The sequence below is a fragment of the Notolabrus celidotus genome, chromosome 4, assembly GCF_009762535.1.
Source record: "Notolabrus celidotus isolate fNotCel1 chromosome 4, fNotCel1.pri, whole genome shotgun sequence".
Taxonomy (NCBI): domain Eukaryota; kingdom Metazoa; phylum Chordata; class Actinopteri; order Labriformes; family Labridae; genus Notolabrus; species Notolabrus celidotus.
Window position 1 is genome coordinate 74,315 of NC_048275.1, and position 23,964 is coordinate 98,278.

The 23,964-nt window shown below is 43.7% G+C and overlaps 1 protein-coding gene across 5 annotated transcripts in view; it reads left to right on the top strand.

Annotated features, from left to right (window-relative positions):
* wdr27 (WD repeat domain 27) overlaps nucleotides 1-19,587 on the top strand; it is a 54,424-nt gene extending 34,837 nt beyond the window's left edge. For 3 of the 5 annotated variants that reach the window (XM_034682602.1, XM_034682599.1, XM_034682600.1), the window contains exons 23-24: nucleotides 2,813-2,913; nucleotides 19,214-19,587. In XM_034682602.1, coding sequence (XP_034538493.1) covers nucleotides 2,813-2,890 — 78 coding nt within the window. In that variant the 3' untranslated portion in view covers nucleotides 2,891-2,913; nucleotides 19,214-19,587. The remainder of the gene's footprint in view (nucleotides 1-2,812; nucleotides 2,914-19,213) is intronic. The other 2 variants (XR_004631121.1, XR_004631122.1) reach the window with 1 other exon arrangement.
* Nucleotides 19,588-23,964: the final 4,377 nt, after the last annotated feature.

A 23,964-nucleotide genomic window follows, 5' to 3' on the forward strand; every position in this document is an offset into this window, starting at 1 on the left:
CTATAAGACAAAGATCAAAGCTGGGGTTGGTGTTCAGATTCAGATCCACTTTTTGTTCTCCTGGTTAAAATGATCTTTATGTCCTGATGGTAATCAATACATAATGTGTTCTTAAAAAAGAGGTAAACAAGCTGCTATCTACAGCCGGAGTAAACCTGGGAACACACCAACCAATCCCTGCCATCAGGAGCCAAATCATCAAACCAATCAGATCCCGTCCTGCCGTTCTGCCCGCCTCCTGCAGAGCGTCATCTTTGTTTGTGTTTTTAATTTTCACTATGAGAATGTGTCGGTGTTTTCTTAGCTGAGTGAGACATGAGTTAGTGAAAACACAAACCATGTGCTGAGGACCGGTTTGGAATCAGTCACCATCATATGGTCGTAAATCAGCGGCGCTCGTGCATGTGAGCGGAGACGCTCGTGCATGTGAGCGAGGGCGCTCGTGCATGTGAGCGGAGACGCTCGTGCATGTGAGTGGGACGCTCGTGCATTTGAGCGAGGGCGCTCGTGCATGTGAGCGGAGACGCTCGTGCATGTGAGTGGGGACGCTCGTGCATTTGAGCGAGGGCGCTCGTGCATGTGAGCGGAGACGCTCGTGCATGTGAGCGGGGACGCTCGTGCATGTGAGCGGGGACGCTTGTGCATGTGAGCGGAGACGCTCGTGCATGTGAGTGGGGACGCTTGTGCATGTGACGAGGGTGCTCGTGCATGTGAGCAGGGACGCTCGTGCATGTGAGCGGGGACGCTCGTGCATGTGACGAGGGAGCTCGTGCATGTGAGCAGGGACGCTCGTGCATGTGAGCGGGGACGCTCGTGCATGTGAGCGGGGACGCTCGTGCATGTGACGAGGGTGCTCGTGCATGTGAGCAGGGACGCTCGTGCATGTGAGCGGGGACGCTCGTGCATGTGACGAGGGAGCTCGTGCATGTGACGAGGACGCTCGTGCATGTGAGCTGGGACACTCGTGCATGTGAGCGGGGACGCTCGTGCATGTGAGCGAGGACGCTCGTGCATGTGACGAGGGAGCTCGTGCATGTGACGAGGGCGCTCGTGCATGTGAGCGAGGACGCTCGTGCATGTGAGCTGGGACACTCGTGCATGTGAGCGGGGACGCTCGTGCATGTGAGCGAGGACGCTCGTCATGTGACGAGGGAGCTCGTGCATGTGACGAGGGCGCTCGTGCATGTGAGCGGGACGCTCGTGCATGTGAGCGGGGTGCTCGTGCATGTGAGCGGGGACGCTCGTGCATGTGAGCGGGACGCTCGTGCATGTGAGCGGGGTGCTCGTGCATGTGAGCGGGGACGCTCGTGCATGTGAGCGGGACACTCGTGCATTTGAGTGGGGGCGCTCGTGCATGTGACGAGGGAGCTCGTGCATGTGACGAGGGCGCTCGTGCATGTGAGCGGGGACGCTCGTGCATGTGAGCGGGGACGCTCGTGCATGTGAGCGGGACACTCGTACATTTGAGTGGGGGCGCTCGTGCATGTGAGCGAGGACGCTCGTGCATGTGAGCGGGGCTCGTGCATGTGAGCGGGGACGCTCGTGCATGTGAGCGGGGGCGCTCGTGCATGTGAGCGGGGGCGCTCGTGCATGTGAGCGGGGGCGCTCGTGCATGTTGATGTTTAGACGGAGTCCTGAGGAAATGCTACATTCAAATTCATGCTAGTTTTCTGAGACTACCAACCCTAGCTTCAATGTTTGTCCCCTTTTCAACTGCCTTCTCTCTCTTCCTATTCCCTTTCTTCCTCTCTTTTTCCTTGAATTGATGAAATACCACTCCTTGACACTCAACATAGGTGTTCAAGTCACTACTGAAAGTGTCCCTGATGAAGACCAACTCATCGGCTACTTTTAAGACATCTGATCATGAAAAAAAACATTTAAATTCAACACATATCCTGAAATGTGCCTCGGAAGGACTGTCACAGTTTTCATTTTGAGACTGGGTTCACTGTAGACTGATGCACCTACCCTTTCTACCCTTTCACAAGAAGAACTGCTGTTAACCATCTTAAAGTTTAGTCTGAAAGATATGATAAGCTGACTTTTGCACACTCTTCCATTGTGGCAGTGCATCCAACAGGGTTGCCTTGCTTTGGATTTGAAGGCGAGAGCTAGCTCGGATGTTCTGCTCAAAGCGAGTGATTCCTTTTATGAAGTGTAGTTTACCTCCCTGTCCTCGCATGTTTACCAGGAAATGTTCAAACCCTTTATTACCGTTACAAACACCAAAACAACTCTTTTTGTCCCAGTTGACCCAGATTCAGGAGGATAAGTGACGATTAATTCAAGACGTATGTGACCGATAAATATTGACATCTGTTTTGATGAAATTGGAACTTTAAACAGTATGAGCAGAAAGTTTGACCTGAAATGTTGGATCGAGTCCTAAAACAAATCTGCACGTGTCTTTATGTTGACTTGGTTTTAGTGCGTGTAATGTGACTGTCTTGTTGGGTTTATGTCTCCATGTGTCTTTATGTTGACTTGGTTTTAGTGCGTGTAATGTGACTGTCTTGTTGGGTTTATTTCTCCATGTGTCTTTATGTTGACTTGGTTTTAGTGCGTGTAATGTGACTGTCTTGTTGGGTTTATGTCTCCATGTGTCTTTATGTTGACTTGGTTTCAGTGCGTGTAATGTGACTGTCTTGTTGGGTTCACCTGTGTACTGCAGGTATGATACATCAACAATAAGCTTACAAAGTGGGTCAGCTGATTCACTAAAGTTTGATCTGTGCTCCTTCAGTACATTTCTCATGGTTAAAGATCATGCATGTTTTTGTTCATGTAATTTGAATGTCATTTATTTCAGGCTTATGTGTACGACATCCGCAGCAGCAGCTACCTCCCACAAGCTTTCAGAGACACTCGGACACAGTGCTCAGTGTGACTTTCAACCCTTCCACGCCAGAGGTAAGAACAGACCTGTGTGTTTGTGTATACTTTTCTGTGCCCAGTCCCACAGAACTAAAGATTTCATCATCCAAATTAAAGAATCAGTCAAATTGCTCCACATCTCAGGAAGCTGTTCACCTAAGTAGATCATTTGGTTGACCCAAAGACCTGCTGTCTCTTTAAATCACTAAAATCAGATTAAATGCATCTAAAGAAACACCAGAGATTGTTTTATCTCCCAGATGTTGACTTTATGGACTCCTCTAAACACCCCTGGCAGCATGAACACATGCAACAGTGTTTATGTGTGTTCACAATCCTCTCCAACCCTGATTCTTCACACACATCAAAAGCAGAATCTTTGCAGGAACACAAAACCTGCGTAGTGTGGTTAAAGGAAACAAAGTCTGACTCGTTTCTGACAGGATTTCTTTTCTTGCATTTACCTCGTCTTCACACCTGAGCCAGGAGAGCAATAACCCTCTTCTGTCTCATTTAGAGTAATGCTCTTTATCTCCATCATCCCAAACAAGTATGACAGAAACAATGTGTAAAAGCAGAGATAAGAGGTCACAGTGGAGCCGGGTCAGAGGTCACATCAGTCCTCTTAAGTCTTAAACGATGTGTATCTATCTGTGAATTCCCTGAGGGCACTTTGTATAATAAACATCGTTCTGGTTCTCAGAAAACACACATCACGTGAAGCACTTTGTGATAATTCAGTATAAATACTGATGTTCATAAATATTAACAGAGTCAGTTGGTCGCACGTCTCTATTTGCTTTGCACTCAGAGTGTTTGTAAAGAAGGAATGACGTCCTCAGGCTGAGGTCACATAGCAGGGCTCATGGAGACCTCCTGAAGTTCAGCATGGGTGGACCGTCTGTCAGTGAACTCACACTACTTCTGCTGGTAGCATGAAAGAATTCTGTATAAGAATGAAGGTTGTGTGGGATGGGTGCATCTGTTGTAATTAAAATATACTTAATCATGCTTAAGGGGGATTTCGCCTTGAGCAATAATGCTGCTTACAGCTGCGTTTACTTTGTACATTGCATATAGTGTATTTCAGTGTGTTTGTGCTTACATCAGTGTATACAGACACAGACAACACTGCTGCTTGTATCTACACATTTTTTTATTTTAGCCTCCAAGACCAATACCTTTTTAATTTAAAGGAAAAATCCCCCCAAACTCTCTGTGGGTTTCACCGGTGGTGGCAGTTTTAATCGCGGTGGTCTGACTGTAGTCCCATCAGATAGGGTTTCCTCTTCTTCCGTGCCATAACCATGTGAGATCCAGTGTCTCCCTTTGTGCGCTGTACTGATTCACTTATGTGACCGGCTGCCTGCAGGGTTGTTCCAGCCTGTGAATTGCTGCAAAGATCCACAGTGGATAGAAACTGTAAACATGGTTGTGCTTTATCAGTTCAGTTAAGATTTGTTGACTGGTTTGCTTTTGTTTTTGACGTTTAATCTGCGGGACAAAGACTAAACCGATTCAGACTGACTTTTGTGTGATGAAGGAAATATGCTTCAGTTTGTTAAAAATAATGAGAGCTGGCTTAGACTACTACCTATGTAACTTTTAGGACATTTGAAATTCTAAGGGAAACAGTTTTTGCATCGTGCTTTTTGTTTGCATTAGGGTTGACCAAACAGTTAATATCATTCCTAGTTGGCAACATAATTAAGTTGTTTGAAGAAATGATGAATATTTGTATAATTGTAGGTCTGCAATGTCGACCAATTGTGTCTAAGCCACTCACCGTAAGCCTCAGCTGGGACATCCCTAGTTTGTAGAACCAGTCGGGCTGTCTGAACAGACTTTGTATTTTAGTCCATGTTGAGTGCAGACAAGGTGGATTGCAATCAAAAGGCAACTCTGCAACCTATGCATTATCATTTGAGGGCGATTTAGCTGATTGCTATGCACAGATATCTGCATGATAATATTAATAACAGAGTTGATATGCACAGATATCTGCATGATAATATTAATAACAGAGTTGATATGCACAGATATCTGCATGATAATATTAATAACAGATCTGTTTCTGAGTCTTTCCCTCCACACTAACTCTTCCATCTCAAGCTAGTTGGTCAGTAAACAAAGACCAGCATACAAAATAAAAAAGGGATTCCTGGGTCAGATATACTTTATGGCCTGTTTGAATAACTGATAGCTTCACCAGAAACCCTAAAACTCTGGCCCTCACTCTGAAGATGCTGTCTTGTCATGAGCAATCGCATGTGGCTCAGTGATGGTGTTGGTCGTCTTCCAATCGGAAGGCTGGGATCCCAGGTCTGCTGTTCGCATGCTGAAGTGTCTTTGGGCAAGAAACATGACCCCAAAACGTGTCATGTGATGGGATGGGATTAGTAAATACTGATAAGCTGCTTTACCTCTGAATGTGACATGTAATGTAAAAGCCCTTTGAGTGGTCAGAAAACAAGAGAAAGCCCTTTATAACACAGTCCATCTAACTCTAATGAGCTCTTTGATTTCTACTGCAAACTTTCTGTCTTCAAACAAAATGAGTATTTACTGAACAACAACTCCCTTTGGAAGAGTTTTACTGTCCAGTTAAAGATTTATTTTGGAACTGTCCAAAGAGAGCAGGCCAACATTTTCAAGAGTGCCTTTAACAATACAATCCCACATCCTCTGCTGGACGTCTCATAAGACTTCTCACTGACTGTCTTTTGGACTGGAGGCACATGTTTTAAATCTGCTTGTCCATCTGTGTAAATCCATTCAGTTAAATTTTGCAGCACACGAAGCCTTCAGATTTCCAAGTCTGAAAGTGGAAAGCTTGGTCCGTGGCCATGAGCTGGCTGAATTACAGTTATCTGCAGAGTTTGAAGACACACTTCATCAGTCAGTGTGCTCCCTCCACATTAATATCTCTGCACATTTTGTATTTCTTGACAGGACAAATTGTACAACAACAAGAGAGGCTGGCACTATCGGCTGAGCCGGTATGAAACTGAGAAAATTAACAGCTTGCTTTATTCTATGATAAATCTAAAAAAGACCCACCACAGCTGTGACAGTCATGTCCACATGCAGATCTGACTATATTATTTTGAAACGTTCAAATTTGTGAAAATAATCAAAACCTTCTCTTATAGTGTGATATCAGTTTGTTCCTATCTGTTTCAGATCAACAGGTCATCTCCTATTGGCCGTCACATCTATCTGTTCTCAGAACCGTGTCACTTAACACTTCAGACTTCAGGAACCTGCCGAGATCTGACCAGATTGAATGCACCATGAGCAAATATTGGTTTAAATACACTTAAAAATGTCACTAATATAGGGTTTATGTTGTTTGAACACATGCAAACTAATTACAAAAAAGAGACTGCCTGGTCCTTGTGAATTCAACTTAAAGCATCAAAACGGCAATTCTGTAGTTCCTTGAATTAAAAGTCTGCTCCAGTGTTCGTTAAGGAATGATCTGACTGCAATTAGCTCCCAGCTGGAGACACATACCTTCTGTCTGCCCACCTGAAGGGACACAGCGGATCAGCTTACTTTGTGGTCTCCTAAATCTCTCACAGGAACTCTGCTTTTTTTCCACTCTCATGGGTGGTTTGACAGAAGAACTCCTAACCTGAGGCCTTCCTGTAGGAGATGTGAACCAAATGACATTGGCTGTCTTAGTGAAGGGAGGGTGATAGATCAGTCAGAAGCCATTAAGACGGTTGTGATGACATGTTGGCTTCACAAACGGTATGATTCGTCAGTAACACCTTTATTACTTTTCTTTGATGGAAGAGGTTCATTCCTTACTTTGGAAATACGAGAAAAGCTTCCCAGCTCATGATCGACCTCCTCGCACGTCATTGCACTTAATCACGAGCTGTTCATCAACAGATGATCAAACTGCCAATGTTCATGGAGACCCTCCCTTAACGTACGTATTCACTTTAAATGATAAAGTAATTTGCTGTTTTTCCACACAGCACAGGATTGGCTCTGCTTCACTCCTTGGACTGGTGCTCATACTTTTTCCACTTTGGTGCCTTCGGAGGAAAGTCTCACAAGGCCAGAGCTTTACGTAACATCGAGCACATATATCAAGGAACATAATTTTTAAATGCTGATGGATGGATGGATGGATGGATGGATGGATGGATGGATGGATGGATGGATGGATGGATGGATTGGATGGATGGATGGATGGATGGATGGATGGATGATATGTATTTCGTTTCTTTCACTCTCTGCTGACTGCTCAACTAAATAACACACTGGGTGGTGGGATCGTATGAAATGTCCGAGTCAAGCCTCCAATGACGCGTACCTTGAAATAATTGATGGATTGAAGTGTTTTAAACTTAAAGGTAGTAACGTCACCAGATCAAAATTCAGACTTTGATACCATTACCAAGTTTAGTGTCTTGATACTCGACATGGGAACGATCCTTGAAATTGAACAGATCAGTTGCAGGATGTCTACAAGGGTTGGTTTTATAGTTTATTGACTCTATTTTGACACTATGAACAAGTCCCAAACTTCTTCTGTCAGAAAACAAATCTAGATTGTGTCATGATATTTCTTAAGGTTATGTTTTTCTGGGCATTTCTGCCTTTATGACAGGACAGCTGAAGAGAGACAGGAAACCTGGGGAGTAGAGAGCGGGGGAAGGCATATATATATATCTCTATCTATCTATCTATCTATCTATCTATCTATCTATCTATCTATCTATCTATCTATCTATCTATCTATATCTCCTTTCCTCAATTTTTACAATTTTAGAAACACTCTGAGGTCTTACCCCATGTAGTGTTGACTTATGTTACTCATCAAGATTTTTATGCTTAATATTCAAAATTTTAATGACATCCTGTAAATTTCTGGGTTTACCAAAAAGATTCTGAAGTGTTGGAATCTTTTAATTTTTTTTTGTGCTTTTTTAAAAAATAGATAAATATATTATTAGGATGATTTGAAGGGAGTAGTGGACTGTAGGCTCAGTCCTCCATCTCTCAAATGAAGCATACGAATGGCATGAAATATTTGAAGCCTCATTATGAAATAGTGTGTCCTCATGAAGTGGTTAATGGTGGAAACAACATTTAAATCTGTCAGTGATAATCTTGATTTAGTAGCTGTGAACACGTGAGGATTATTAGGTTTGTGAAGATGCTCTCTGAGATCTGAGAGTTACAGAAAGTTCTCCTTCACGTTAACCAAAAGTGATATTTCCTTTTCTTCAGACAGTTCATCTTCTTCTGATAAACACAGTAGTAATAGGTTGTATTTCCTGAGCCTGTCCTCCCTCTTTACCAGGATGTGGAAAAAAAGGAGCAAAAAAATGTCCCCAACTTGTGCTCACCTTGTTTTTTAGCCACATTTGAGGGCCAGATGTTCCCAAAGCTTACCGCTGTGAGAACCATCCGCAGAAAGGCACAGACAGATAATGCAATGCATATTTTCCACTCAGTTCTCACCCATGTTTTCCATCCTTTAACTTAGAGGACCATCAAGCAGGCAGATCTACCTCTGGGGTTCATTCCTGTGCTCCAGTCTATAATGACACATCACAATTTTTACTGTCACTTCACTTTGCTGTCTTGTAAAATCTTGTGGGATTTCAAACGGCATACCTCTGTAAAGTGTTGCTGCTGTTAAACTAGAAGCTTTGGTAGACCGACTTTCACACACGTAACAGGAGACCTAGTACCGGCTGGTTGAACAAAAGCATGCTCCAGTTCTTATTTTCTCACGGATTTACTGGAGGCACAGAAAGTTGAGTTGAACCTTGAAAACATGGCAGCGATGATGCTGCATCTGGAGATACTTCCTTCTTTGGTTTTTGATATTTAAAAGCTTCACAATCACGAGCAAAGAAAGAACAATAACACGTCCTTGAGGTAAATCAACAGTGACTCTGGAGAAGCGGGTTACTGGGTCAGAGTGATGAAATTGACTTTATGAGGCTGTCTTCTATTTGGGTTACTCCGATTTCTGTGCTCGCTCATACCAAGACGTCGATAGCTCCAATTACATTGATCCACATCAGCTGTGGAGATGTCTTTGTAGTATTTGGCCAAGATCAGCATATGGTTTTTGGTGGAGTGTGGAGATGTTTCTCAGCTGAAGGAGGTCTAATGTTACTTCCATCCCTAAAGATCCTTGAGTTTTGATTAGTGATCTTCTCATATCGGGATTGTTACATGTGGAAAAAAAAGGACGTCATCTGAAAAGCTCCTCTTCATTTGATACACAGATGTTTGTTTTGCCACCATTGTGTCTCTAATTGAAGAGATCTCGTTGTGTTGTTGTTTTTAATAGAGGAAACAATGAATTTCACCAAAAAAGGACAAGAGCTATTTCACATTGCAAGTTTGCAACAGTGTGCAATGGAGCTCCACCATCAGCATGCCTTTGTTTGTTAGTTTATTAGAACATGTTGACCAAGTACATCATTAACTGAGTTGACGAGTCCCTCATTCCACTCAGCGAATGAATCAATAAACTTTCCGGTCCAATCAATCAAACAGGTTTATTTACAAACACTAGACAATAAGTTCTGTCGAACTACATGCACCTATATCCATAAATAACTTCCACCAAAGGGCTTCACACAAAACAACAACGACGGTCTAAAACTGTTTGTGTCTTCTTCTACTGTTACCTATAAACCAACGCCACCTAGTGTGTGAACAAGGAAGTGCAACAAACAAGATGAAACATTCCACACACACACACCGATACGAATATGGCTCTAACAGCAGCTGTTTGTCAGGTGGCAAGGCTTCGGCCTCAACTCCACCTCTTCACCAGTTTCTAGAGTAGTCTGGAGTTTGTTGGGGTCAACATTTCCAATATGGCGACCGGTATCTTTGTCTCTTCAGAAACCAGTGCTTGATGTAACTGAGACTGCAGCCATGTTTTGTTCCTTCAAATTAAGAGTAGCACTTTCACTCTGAGCTATCCAAACCAGGTTTCTTTAAACATAATTCTTTGCACGTTATTTGCAGAGTTTTAAACAAACTTGATCCAAGTTTGAACGTTGGCTGAGTCAGACTTCATCAGTGAAACGCGATATGACAAACAGTCTGAAAACCTGCCCAACAAAAAGAAGTTCTCATAACCTGACAGAAGAATGGAAGAAAACGAGTCTGTGGTTGAAACAAACGACTCCATATCATAGCAGGCATGTTTTCCAAGTGTGCATGTTCCTGAAGCATGACACTGAAGCCTCCCTCTGCTCCAGAAACACCACCCTAATGTATTTGGTCAGTTTCTAAATGCATGCATGTGTGTTTTTTGGATGAGGATTTGAAAGGAAGTCCTCCTTCTATTTCAACAACAGAATGAGAGCGAAGCACGAGGTGTTAAGTTCTGTTCTTCGTTTCGTCCCTTTGATTAAGTGAGAAGTGTCTGAAGTCTTCCCCCTCTTGTACTTGAGACCTCATTTGCACTTCATGTGTTGGTTTTTTTTTGCAGCACTGTGACCGCTCACTGACACAAGCAGCTGTCTTTAAAAGTTAACATGTTCTATGGTCCAAACTTGGACATGAACAATGAGTGAATCATCACTTTGGCTTTCAAGCTCAGTGCTCTCCTGTCTCCATATGTCAGGATGTATCATTTTTATTCTTTGCAGACAAGCAGAAAATACTGCAGCTGGCGTCCCATCGGACCTTTTTACTGTACCTCCTTTGTCGGCCATTTGGCATTTAAAAAAGCGGTTCACACTCCTTAGTCCTCTTTTTTTAATACATATTCTATCTCCTGGTTTCCTTTTTGCCTGACCCTAGAGAGCAAAGTGATCTCTTCTTACGGTAGAGGCCAGACAGTAAATACGGAGGTGGACTCATCTGTCTGCTCCAGAATGTCACATCAGAGTGAGACACAGACTGAGCTGAGACAGCCTCTCTGAACCCTGCTGGCTGCTGTTCAGCACAGCTGGAGCAGCAGGGAACAGGAAGTGAGAGGAGAAAGACTTTGGGTCCAGTTGCAAAGTTGCAAGAGGCTTCTTATGAAAACCTTTCACATGTGAGAGGCAGCGGTTTCTCAGGGGTCTGGTGTGTTAGTTTATCACCTTCCCTGAGTTTTGGCCTTAATGTCTAAAATATGAATCACTCTAGAAAATGGAACATTAAAGCGCCTGTGAGGAACTTTTGGTTTGTCATGACTTCCACCAGCTCTTCTGGGAGGATACCGAGGCGTTCCCAGGCCAGCTGAGAGATATCATCTCACCAGCGTGTCCTGGGTCTTCCCCGTGGCCACCTCCCAGACGGACATGCCCGAAATACCTCCCCAAGGAGACGCCCGGGAGGCATCCTGACCAGATGCCCGAACCACCTCATCTGGTTCCTCTGGATCCAGAGGAGCAGTGGCTCTACTTTGAGCCTCTCCTGGATGTCTGAGCTCCTGACCCAGTCTCTAAGGCTGAGCTCAGACACCCTGTGGAGAAAGCTCATTTCGGCCAGCTTGTATTCAGGATCTTGTTCTTTCGGTCAATATCCACAGCTCGTGACAAGGTGAGGGTTGGACCATAGACTGACTGGTAGATCGAGAGCTTTGCCTTCTGGCTCAGCTCCCTCTTCACCACAACAGACCGGTACAGGGTCCACATCACTGCAGACTCCCTCTTCACCCACGATCCGGTACTGTCGCATCACTGCAGCTCCCTCTTCACCACAACAGACCGGTACAGGGTCCACATCACTGCAGACTCCCTCTTCACCACAACAGACCGGTACAGGTCCACATCACTGCAGACTCCCTCTTCACCACAACAGACCGGTACAGGTCACATCACTGCAGACTCCACCCCGATCCGTCTGTCGATCAGCTCCCTCTTCACCACAACAGACCGGTACAGGGTCCACATCACTGCAGACTCCTCTTCACCACAACAGACCGGTACAGGGTCCACATCACTGCAGACTCCCTCTTCACCACAACAGACCGGTACAGGGTCCACATCACTGCAGACTCCCTCTTCACCACAACAGACCGGTACAGGGTCCGCATCACTGCAGACTCCCTCTTCACCACAACAGACCGGTACAGGGTCCACATCACTGCAGACTCCCGCTTCACCACAACAGACCGGTACAGGGTCCACATCACTGCAGACTCCCTCTTCACCACAACAGACCGGTACAGGGTCCGCATCACTGCAGACTCCCTCTTCACAACAACAGACCGGTACAGGGTCCACATCACTGCAGACGCCACCCCGATCCGTCTGTCGATCTCAGCTCCCTCTTCACCACAACAGACCGGTACAGGGTCCACATCACTGCAGACTCCCGCTTCACCACAACAGACCGGTACAGGGTCCGCATCACTGCAGACTCCCTCTTCACCACAACAGACCGGTACAGGGTCCGCATCACTGCAGACTCCCTCTTCACCACAACAGACCGGTACAGGGTCCGCATCACTGCAGACTCCCTCTTCACCACAACAGACTGGTACAGGGTCCGCATCACTGCAGACTCCCTCTTCACCACAACAGACCGGTACAGGGTCCACATCACTGCAGACGCCACCCCGATCCGTCTGACGATCTCACGCTCCCTCTTCCCCTCACTCGTGAACAAATCATGAAGCAATTATTTTATAAATAAATCTAAATATCATACAGTACGTTTCATACTGATAAGACTCCCTTTAAATGGTTAATAAAACAATTTACAGATGGAAAATAATGGAATTTAAAAATGTGATTAACTATTGAAGTTTTAGGATTAATCCTAGATGAACAAACTGATGGTGAGACCGTTCTGGTTCTGAAGTTGACCCAAACAAACACTGAAGACTTTGAGATGTTTTAGAGAAGAACAATCGTTCCACATGAAAGAGAACTGACCAAAGGGAAAACTTATGGTGAAAACCTGCCTCAGAGATCCTCGTTTGATATACAGTATTATTCTTATATTACACAATCTGTTGGCCAAAATCATAAACTGGCTTTTTAAATGGCAGATATATTGACTTGGCCTGGGCTCCAACCCTGTGATGCTGAAATAATGGAGTGCTCTGTGATTGTGTCAGCCTTAATAAACTTTCAGTATCAGTTTTATGTTTTATTGTTCCCTCTTGTTGTTTTTCTTTTTTTCAAGGAATAAACCCCGAAAACTGCTTTTAAAGCAAACATGAGAAATGCTTTAGTTTCTCTGCATTATGCAACTCTCTCCTCAAAGTCTGGTCCAAAGCCTTAATACATGAGGAGCACCTCTTCAGACTGCCAGAGACTGACTGGCACAGAGTCGTATCTGAAACAGAGACTTTGAGCAAACCGATCCATCAGGTAGAAATCAAGATATAAATAAATCTGTAATGCAGCTTTATAAAAAATAAGACTTCACATACATGGGTCACAACAGAAGCTGTCACCACTTGGAACAGCGATACATTTCTTTCACTGACATTTCGTTTACCTGTTAGCTTAACAAACGTGACCTCTGTGACCGTCTGCTCTTTTCCCATCACTCACGTATCTGCCTTCCTCTCTCTGCGTCTACAGTCCTTGTGATGTTTTCTAAAACTGATATCATTTCGTAGAGAAAACACATCACTCGTCTCTCATCCCTTGTTTCTTCAAAGACTCACAAACTCAGAGCAGCTTGCAGACGGACACTGTCTGTTGTCCCAGGATGCCAACATTTGTCATCCCGCTGAAAGTACAATCTCACTGCTTTCTTAATCATGGTTTTTATTCCAGCTTTGAACTAATGATTTGTGGTCTTTTTTTCCGTGGTAGTGAGCCAGCGCTGCTGACTATAACTTAGATTATGTAACACGTGTGACACGCAGAGCAAATTCCCAAATCTGATTTACGTTCCCAGAGTTCCTAAAAGTTCTGAATAACATTTTGATCTGATAATAAACAGAAAAACAAACAGAAATATCATAAAAGAAAATCCAGCTCACGTTTATAGCATTGTTTTTCATGCATGGGCTTTGACTCTGAGATCATTACAGGTTAAACATCTAAGTGGAAAACATATGCCTGTGAATGAAATGAACATCTGTGTATCAGCGGTGACAGGATTACATAAGGACATCAGATATTGCTATTAATCTTAAAACAGTTATCAAACCCATGAAGACAGTTTTTCCTAGAAGAGGGATGTTGAGGAAAGCAGAATATCTCAGTTGTGATGTCCCAACACGACCCTGTATGTCTAAAGTGAATCAGCTCGCAACAAGTTCAGACTTCTGACCCTGAAGGTCGTCAGAGTCCTTCAGACCTCTCTGGATCAGCCTCAGTAAATAGAGGTTGAAGGTCGTCAGAGACCTTCAGACCTCTCTGGATCAGCCTCAGTAAATAGAGGTTGAAGGTCGTCAGAGACCTTCAGACCTCTCTGGATCAGCCTCAGTGAACAGAGGTTGAAGGTCGTCAGAGACCCTCAGACCTCTCTGGATCAGCCTCAGTAAATAGAGGTTGAAGGTCGTCAGAGACCTTTAGACCTCTCTGGATCAGCCTCAGTAAACAGAGGTTGAAGGTCGTCAGAGACCTTCAGACCTCTCTGGATCAGTCTCAGTAAACAGAGGTTGAAGGTCGTCAGAGACCTTCAGACCTCTCTGGATCAGCCTCAGTAAACAGAGGTTGAAGGTCGTCAGAGACCTTCAGACCTCTCTGGATCAGCCTCAGTAAATAGAGGTTGAAGGTCGTCAGAGACCGTCAGACCTCTCTGGATCAGCCTCAGTAAATAGAGGTTGAAGGTCGTCAGAGACCCTCAGACCTCTCTGGATCAGCCTCAGTAAATAGAGGTTGAAGGTCGTCAGAGACCTTCAGACCTCTCTGGATCAGCCTCAGTAAATAGAGGTTGAAGGTCGTCAGAGACCTTCAGACCTCTCTGGATCAGCCTCAGTAAACAGAGGTTGAAGGTCGTCAGAGACCTTCAGACCTCTCTGGATCAGCCTCAGTAAACAGAGGTTGAAGGTCGTCAGAGACCTTCAGACCTCTCTGGATCAGCCTCAGTAAATAGAGGTTGAAGGTCGTCAGAGACCTTCAGACCTCTCTGGATCAGCCTCAGTGAACAGAGGTTGAAGGTCGTCAGAGACCTTCAGACCTCTCTGGATCAGCCTCAGTAAATAGAGGTTGAAGGTCGTCAGAGACCTTCAGACCTCTCTGGATCAGCTTCAGTAAACAGAGGTTGAAGGTCGTCTGAGACCTTCAGACCTCTCTAGATCAGCCTCAGTAAACAGAGGTCTGAAGGTCATCAGAGACCTTCAGACCTCTCTGGATCAGCCTCAGTGAACAGAGGTTGAAGGTCGTCAGAGACCTTCAGACCTCTCTGGATCAGCCTCAGTAAATAGAGATTGAAGGTCGTCAGAGACCCTCAGACCTCTCTGGATCAGCCTCAGTGAACAGAGGTCTGAAGGTCATCAGAGACCTTCACTTTGGAAAACACCCAAACTTTCCACACCAACTTTCTGCAGCTTACAAACAGAGACGTATAACTCTGGTTCGATCCTGCACAGCCTGACCATAGACTTTGTAAATAATGGATCTAGTCTCCATGACGTCACTCGTCTGTTCCTGAAGCCCTGTTTTGAAGCCTATCGGTGGCGGCAGCCATATTGGAAATGCTGACCTCAACCTAACTTCTGTAGAGCTATGGTGAGGTAAAGAGGCGGGCCTTTAGCCTCCTCGCCAACAGCTACAGTGTTCCCGCCTGTCAGTCAGGTCAGCTGAGCCTCTCATTGGAAGACTTGTAATCTTAATATCTTTGAGATTGCCGCGTTATGAGAAAATTCAACCCATACAGTGTGAGCCGATCTAGAAATGAGCTACCCAAACTAAACCAGGCTGTAAACATGTTTATTTCTTCTGAAGAAATCTTCTTCTCCAGAGCCAGCCTCAAGTGGACACTCAAGGAACTGCAGTTTTTAACACTTCCACAGTGTCTTCGATTCTTGCGGTTGGAGGTCGCCTCTTGAGCCCGACAGAGAGCGCCAGCAGCGATCCTCTGTGGGTCATGGATCTTGACAAAGAAGATTTATTGGTGCCAGTTCAGAGGTGAAAAAAAAGTTTTGGATTTGTTTTGCATTTTTGGATAGTGTTGCAAACACGTTGACAAGTTGTGTAAAAAATGAAAGGAAGTAGGCATGACAATAGATAAAAGCATGGACTGTATACCCAGGCCTCTGTTCAGTTGTTGAAATGCACACATGCTGAGTGAGAAAGCATTGTCACTTTAATTAAATACATGTTTCTTTTTATTGCAGTTAAATCTGACATTTGTGATGTGTTCATTGCGGATGCTAAAACTGGGTGAACAATGAATTTTCAAATTATTGTGCAGACCTATTTCAGCTCCACATTGCATGCTTAAACGGAGGGGTGTCATGTCTGGGAGATTACACAGTCTAGTGGTTGTTCATGGCAGGTGATGAACCGAGCTGCTGCTGCTGATGGAGCCGCTCTCTGACCTTCTGAAGAAGCTTTCAGCAGCATGAGGGAGGGACCCAGACAGTTAGGATATTGTTGGTTGAGCAGGAGGTCATGGTGAAAGGAGACTCCATGAAAGAGACAGTAAAATGAGGTGTGTCTTTTTTTCTTAGAGGAGTGTTAAACATGTTTAAGAGCACTCGTACAAGACATGCTTGAGTAGGTGTGATGTACTTGAGCGTACTCGGCTGCCACTTCGGTGGAATCCTCCACACACACACACACACACACACACACACACACACACACACACAGACACACACACACACACACACACACACACACACACACACACACAGACAAACACACACACACACCTGGAAATCTTCAGATTGTCTATAAAGAAAGAAGCAACAATCACGTGCCACATTAGTCATTGTGTGTTTGAGTCATCCCCAAACCTCAGCTCTTTTAACTCCTTTTTCCCAGCAGAGACATCTGCTTACTGGTAAAAGATGATTTCTCCTGCATAAAACAACTTTAGTACATGGGAAAAATGTTGGACCATTGTTTTACCAAATGTGTTTCTTATCATGACTTGGCAAATCTGCCTATTTCAAGATTCCTGCTGTTAGAATTCTTTACAAAGATACTTTGACTTTACGACCACCTAGACGTTTCTGAAATCAGTATCATGCTACACTGCAGACTGAACGCTCCCCAAAGCACTCTCATTTGTTTGATATGTTCTCTTATTTTTCATCATCTAGGATTTTTGAAGCTTGCAACGTTAGAGATAATATTTCTATAAACACGCTCTGGTTCTACACATCCTATATGCATGGACACAAACTGCCTGATTATCTCATCACATCATGCACTCTTCCTTGAGCAGTTACAGATTTGAAAATGTTTGATAAACGTCCTTCCAAAGTCTAAGTGGAGGGATTTCTGTTGCTGCTGATTGGCTCTCAGAGTGGCTCTCCCTCCCTGCTCCACTGGCTGAGAGAAGGAGATGAGATAATCCTCCCTTGCTGGGAACTACAGTGAGATAGTGATTGAGAGCCTGTGTCTGTGTGTCTGTATATCTGTATGTTTAGAAGAACAGGGTGTGGGTCCATGTTAGTTTATTGATGTGTGGGTGCTTTTTTAATCTGCAGTTGACTCCTCTTGAGCACTAGCAGGGACCTTAAGCTCTATTTGTGATAACATAAAGTTCAGACAGGGAAGAAAGACGATTTTAGTTTGTTTGTCTTGTGTTGTCTCAAAAATAAGGTTGAGAAAATCAAGAATTTCTACAAGACACATAGTATGGACCTTGACCTTGAATTGCTCGTACTCATCAAAGAAGCAGGTGTGCTCTTATGCAACGTGCTTCTCTAAATAGAGAGCCATAAAATGAAGAGAGATCTGTGATACCGTTCCTGGGAAATATCACCCACTTGAGTAAAATCAAGATGTCAACTCCAGGGCTGAAAATGGAGCCAACATAGAGGTGCCAGAAACTGCAGTTCCCCAAGTGGCCACTTGTAGTTCGGTCCAAAAGGGAGTCGATGCATATTATTCCTCTTTGTCAAGATATATAACCTTATAGCAGCAACACAAATGTTGTAGTCTGGAAAATGTTTTTGGTTTCGATGGCTTATTTCTCCATACAACTATCCAAAGTGTAATCTTTCTTCATAATTTATAAGTGTAAAGGTCCCAGACAAAGATATATATTCAGCCGTTTAAAACATGTGCAAGTTGTCTTTTATGCAAAGTTTTGAATTCAGTGCAAAAAAAGCACACACATACTGGGACTCTGTGGAGGATCTCTCAGTTTCTAACCTCAGTATCCATGCAGGGATCTGAGTGGGCTGGGTTGCAAGAATGACCCAGTTTTGCTCCCGGCTGACACCTGACCGAGTTCACATGATTATTTAATAAGAACCAGTAGACAGAAAACTGGACTCTGAGAGTCTGAAACATGATCCTGTTCAGTTCCCTTGTTGAAGTCTGAGCCTTCACTTTTATGACTGTGTGTCTGCAGAGATTATGAGCCTGCTCCACATGTCGATATTCAGCATGTTTAACATTTTGAACTCCTCAATACGGTCCGTAGATATTTAATATTGTCAGTTATAAACTGAGTCATGAAGGAAAATTAGATATGGGGAAAAAATGCATGTGGCATTATATTTGATGGAAAACGTTTTTTTTAATGATTAATCGATTATTGATGGTTAACATTTCCAAAGATCGATCACTGAAAATACTTAAATTTAGATCCCTAGTTGAAGTGTTGCAGTCTTGTTCACAACATGTCTCTGAGTGGTACGTTGAAATTTGAGTGCTGTTCCTGCTCTCTTGCCTTTCGTGTGGAACTTTATGTGGTCAGCATTTATTGATGAAGCAGTCCAATGTGAAGTGGTTGGCAGAAATAAATTAGCACCAACTGTTGCCAGCATGTTGTTGTTAAAAATTAAAAATCCACCGCTTTTTTTTATCCTCTTGGAACAGAATAAACACATTAGTGCTGCTTTGTAAACAACAACAACAGAGCGGTTAGTGTGTCCGGCTCTGACCTGAAACTTCTTGATTATTAAACTCAGAAGAACCACAACAGCATGACAGTGGGAGTGGTTTAGCATGCATACTTCTGTGCGTCCCTCCTGTCGTTACATCACTACAGGAGCAAAAACAGACAAACCTGTTTTTCATTCTGTGGGATCATTAATTTTGATGGACTTTTAGGTTGTTTGTGTGCTCTGTGTGCCTTTAAAATGTTCTGAACAAAATGTGTTTATTTGAAGTTGTATCCTAAACTCATTTGCCAATGGATTTGTCACAGGCTTTGACTACATACAGTTACATCACATTTACCAACCCCTTGCTCCGTTCAGCGCCACCCTTTTATCCAAAGATGTTTCATTTGCCATTTGCTCTGTCTCTCCTAGCTGCTGACTGGGACCCTGAATGGAAATCTGCATCTGTTCCAGTCCAGCAGTGGGGCCAGTCTGCCACATAACACCAGAGCTCCTGTATAGAGCATCCCCATCACGAGTAATCGCACCATGCAGGATTCATTGAAGCAGCTCCCACCCCATGGCCAGTTTTAAGTGAGAAAAGGTTTTGTTTTGAGTCTCTGATTGAAGGATCAGAAATGGATAGAAGTTTATGAGAGTTTGTTTTTCTTGTTTTATGTGCTTATTGTGTTCTTCTGTGTTTCTAAATGTCAGGAGGAGCCTCCCCTCTGAGCTCACTCTTCTCTGTTAAACTTTCAGTATGTACATCATTAAAGCGTCCTGCTTTTGACCAGGATTCAAAGAGATGTCACTTATTTGATTCAACATCTTTTCATTCAACCTCATTTAAAAAAATACACATAAGTTACACATTAAATAAAACAATTTGAGCAGTAATTATCTGTTCCTCCGTGTTTCTAATGGTCAGATTGTTTGTTCAGTAACAGATGCTCTTTTATATCACTGGTTGATGCCGCCATTTAACAGATCAGCACACAGAGTGATGACATCACCTGGGTGCAACCTCTTTCTCTGCCAGACTCACAGATGCTACTACTGTTCTTCAGACACACCCGTCCTCATTGTTTGTGCTTTACATATACTCCTCTTTTCCTCAGTCTCAACAAAACACCAGTAAAACTCACAGTTATATAACGGGATAAATTAGGACGACTGTGACACAGAATTTTAAAGGCCAGTGTGGATGTCTACATCCTGTTTTATGCCTGTAGTTAAAGTTCCTGTAAAGTGTTGTCTTTGTTTTTACACAATATGTGTTAGGCTACTTTTTCTACATGACGTATAGACATGAGGTCTATAGGTGTGCCTCAAGGCTCCACTTTAGGACCTCTTCTTTTTTGTCATCTTCAGCTGATTTTTCTGCATGTTATTATTTACTTTGTTACTGTTAATATTTACATTAAAGCTAGGGTTGGTAGCCACGGAAAACTTGCTTGAATTTGAAGGTAGCATTTCCTCAGGACTCCGTCTAACTGATGATAAAAGAGACTTGCATTGAGGTTGTGATAATAGATGCATCTTAAGACAGACATGCTCAAGACAAAGATTTTCACAGCCTTTCACCCAGATGAAAATTTTGCCACAACAGCCATTCAGTCTGCTTTTGTTGTTGTTTGTATGTCACAGTATGAAAATGTATTATTCATGCAAAATTGGCCTTCCAGAAATTGACTGTAAAATCTTTCAGATAGAGGCTTGACACGAAGGACAAAGAGCTGAGTCTTGCAGTCATCTAAGCCAAAGGAAATAACTGATTGGATTCACTGAGGAAACCCACAAAGGAAATGACCCTGACTAAATAGCACAGAGCAGCCGATCAGACCACCACCTAATAGAAGGAATAATCTGAAGGAGTGGAGGAGAGGCCGGGGTTTCAGTGCTGTTGCTGATGAGATGAGTTGCAGGTGTGTGGTTCAGCCAGGTGTCTGATTGCAGAGACACAGACAGACAGAGGGAGCAGACACAAGGGAGCAGGGACAACAGAGGAAAAAACAGGATCACAGTGACACACATCCCTCTTCCTATAGGAAAAGATTTAGCATTTGATGCACTATCTGGCACTGATGGTGATAATGGAACAATAAAACCCACAGATTGGCTGCAAGTCCTGATCCCTCCAGCTGAGATCACCGCTCTTCTCTTACTCGTCCCTGGATTTAGTTTCACTGTCTTTTTGGACTGTGCTCTTTAATTGATTTAGACAGAGTACTTGCAGAGTTTGTTTTGTCTACACTGAACTCAGCTTGGACCATGAAATATAGCTTTGAACTTCAGCTGTCAGGTTCCTTATCACAAGAACTGAGGTTATGTTTTATAGAAGGCCAACTGAGGCTGCACAGGAGCAATGGGTCGTGTACCCATCCTTTGCTGTACATCAGATGACATATGCATGTTTATGTTTTTTATGCCACAGAGATAAGGTATGTACTGGCAGAGCTGAGTCTTCCCTGTCATGGTGAGCTTAAGTGTTCCTGAAGCAGCAGAGACGTTCGCTGGAACAAAATGTAATAAATGGTCCTGGAGTAAATTTATGTAGCCATGTTCTTTCTGTGCTTTATTGTGCAGGAATGCGTCTGTGCGTGTGTTTTGGGGAGTGAGTATCTTCTCTTGAATGAATTAACCTGCTATCAGAAGATTCACAGAGCACACGTCCCCAAACTCCTGTGATATATTGGTGTACGAGTGCATTCCTGATCTGTGTGAGGTCGCTTTCTGGTGCACTCCCTGCATTGATCTCACCAGTGAAGAATGACGGGTTTATTCTTGCAATAGAAGGATTTCGATGATGACCACACCCGCACATCACAACACAGTCCGGCCCATAGTTTGATCCCTCACAGTTCTTTGTCTCTGGTTAGAAAGGGAAGAACTCTGGCACAGATTGTATGACAGCAAAGAACAGAACAGAGTGATACATATGAGGAAGAAACAGTTCAAAACTCACAATCTTATCTTTATTTTGCATTTAAACATCAAGTGTTATAAGTCTTATGTCCCTGTCACACCTTGACCATTTAGCCAGCGTTTTCCCAACGTATCAAAATGCCTCTAAAACGCTGACATACGCTGATGTTTTTTCAATGTTGGGCGTATACATATCATATTTATGACTTCTACCCAACTATAGTCCACTTCTACAAAGAGCAGGCGTGTAATAACGCAGACGAAGTGTATAAAGAGGCTGCTGCTCGTTAATGACGATGTGTTGAAATGAGATGCTCTTCATCAGTGATTAAAAAAGGTGTTATTAAAAACTCTGCAGTCTCTCTTTGTAAGAACATGATGAGAGTCAGAGGAGTGAAACCAGCAGGAACACAGCCTCTGCTCTTTACAGGAAGTTTCACTTATTGACTGCAGTGCTTTAAAAACGTCACATTCTGAACAACAACAGCAGCTTTTACGATGAACACCAGCTTCTGTTTCAGAGGCTCTACTGTTTGACACTGAGTGAGGGCTCCAAGGCTTCACACACTCACACACACACTCACACACACACACACACACACACACACACACACACACACACACACACACACACACACACATACAGAAACTTTTGGCAGTACTTTATCTCCTGACAGCTCTTTAGTGTTTCAGAATCGCCGTACTCGACGTATAGCAGCGTGCTTCAGCGAGCTCTGAACTTATACAAACTTACCTTTAACTTATGTGACTAGGACGTAGAATAACTTTTAATTCATCTGACATTGGCTAGTGACCTCCAAGAAAGTACCGACCAAAACTATTTTTCACCGGCCAAATAAAAAAACCCTTCCTTATTTGATTGAAAATAATTACCATACATTTCTCTGTTTAGCCGTCTGTTCCTCTCCTCCATCGTCTCCTCCCTCTTTGTTTATCCGTTTTGTTTGTGCTGGCTTCACCCCGGGAATGTGTCGCCACATCTTCCTCGAAGTGCTCTTCCCGCCGTGCTTCTTCAAGCAAAGAGAATGAATAGAACTCCAGTAGCTGACGTCACGCCGTTCCCGACGTACCAAATCACAACACAAGTACAGCGCGCCGCAAGGGTCAGAACAGCCTGACAGTCAGCAGGAATGGGCGAAAGTATGAAAAGAAAACCTCACATGCAATACAAAATGTTCCATCGGCCACTTGCGGGTATGTGCTTTCGTTTTACACACCACACTAGTTTTTTTACCCGCCATTGTTCTCGTTGTACTGGTCGCACGTTCAACCTGCATTTGAAGTTATCCTGTCAAATAAAGTGGAAAACCCCCAGAAGTAAAACAACCTCCAAGAAGTTAGAGAGAGTGGAGTGGCCTGGATGATCGAAACTCAATAAATCCTCAACTCCTCTTTAGCGTCTTTCCAGGTGTCCTTAGGACCGTCCTTAAGACCGTCCCTGTGTGTGCCGATCACTCTGGCTGCAGGTGAAGACAGAGCCACAGTTCCAACAGGCCTGCAGCGTTGTCTTTAAAGTATTGTGATAGATCTTTGGCTCTTGGGCCGGTGGCCTGAGCACTCACGGCTTGACTTCACTTTCCCTCAGAAGAGCTTTAAATAAAAAACAATATATACATCATGAAGCATGTGCAGTCTAATGACTCCCGAAAGAGATTTGAGGATCTCTGCTTTTTGTTTTCATGAACTCAGAGCCACTCAAAGTCAAGGGAGGGGGTATTTGTGCACATGTTAGAAACTGCTGTTATATAGCTGTAAGTCTTTTGAAAGCTTTTATAAATATTATATAACGTTCTGGGTTTTTCAAAAAGAAAGAAGTAAAAGTATCGTTTGTTTGTTTGACTTCTTAATCCACCTCGACTTACAGCTTTCAACAGCAGCATTAAACACCTGGTGTCAACCAACGCCTGGATCAGACTCCATAATGTGGCGTAAGACATGGAGCTTCAGGAACACAAAGAGCAATGGGTGGGACAGCTGCTTGTTGATCTCCATGTAGTGTGTTGTGGTGGGAGACCACATAACAGTCAGGACAAAAGACCAGAACAGAACTCCCTTTTTCAGTCGTCTGAAAACTCGGTGTGTTGCAGAATCTGGATCCAGAGGCACAGAGCAACAAAAACCACAACTGATACATGAGCATTGAAAGACTGCAAGCTGTGTCTGGCCAACAATAGGCTACAACTAATTCATGACTCCTTGATCAACTATCCATTATTCTAAGTTTTACAGGCAGAAAT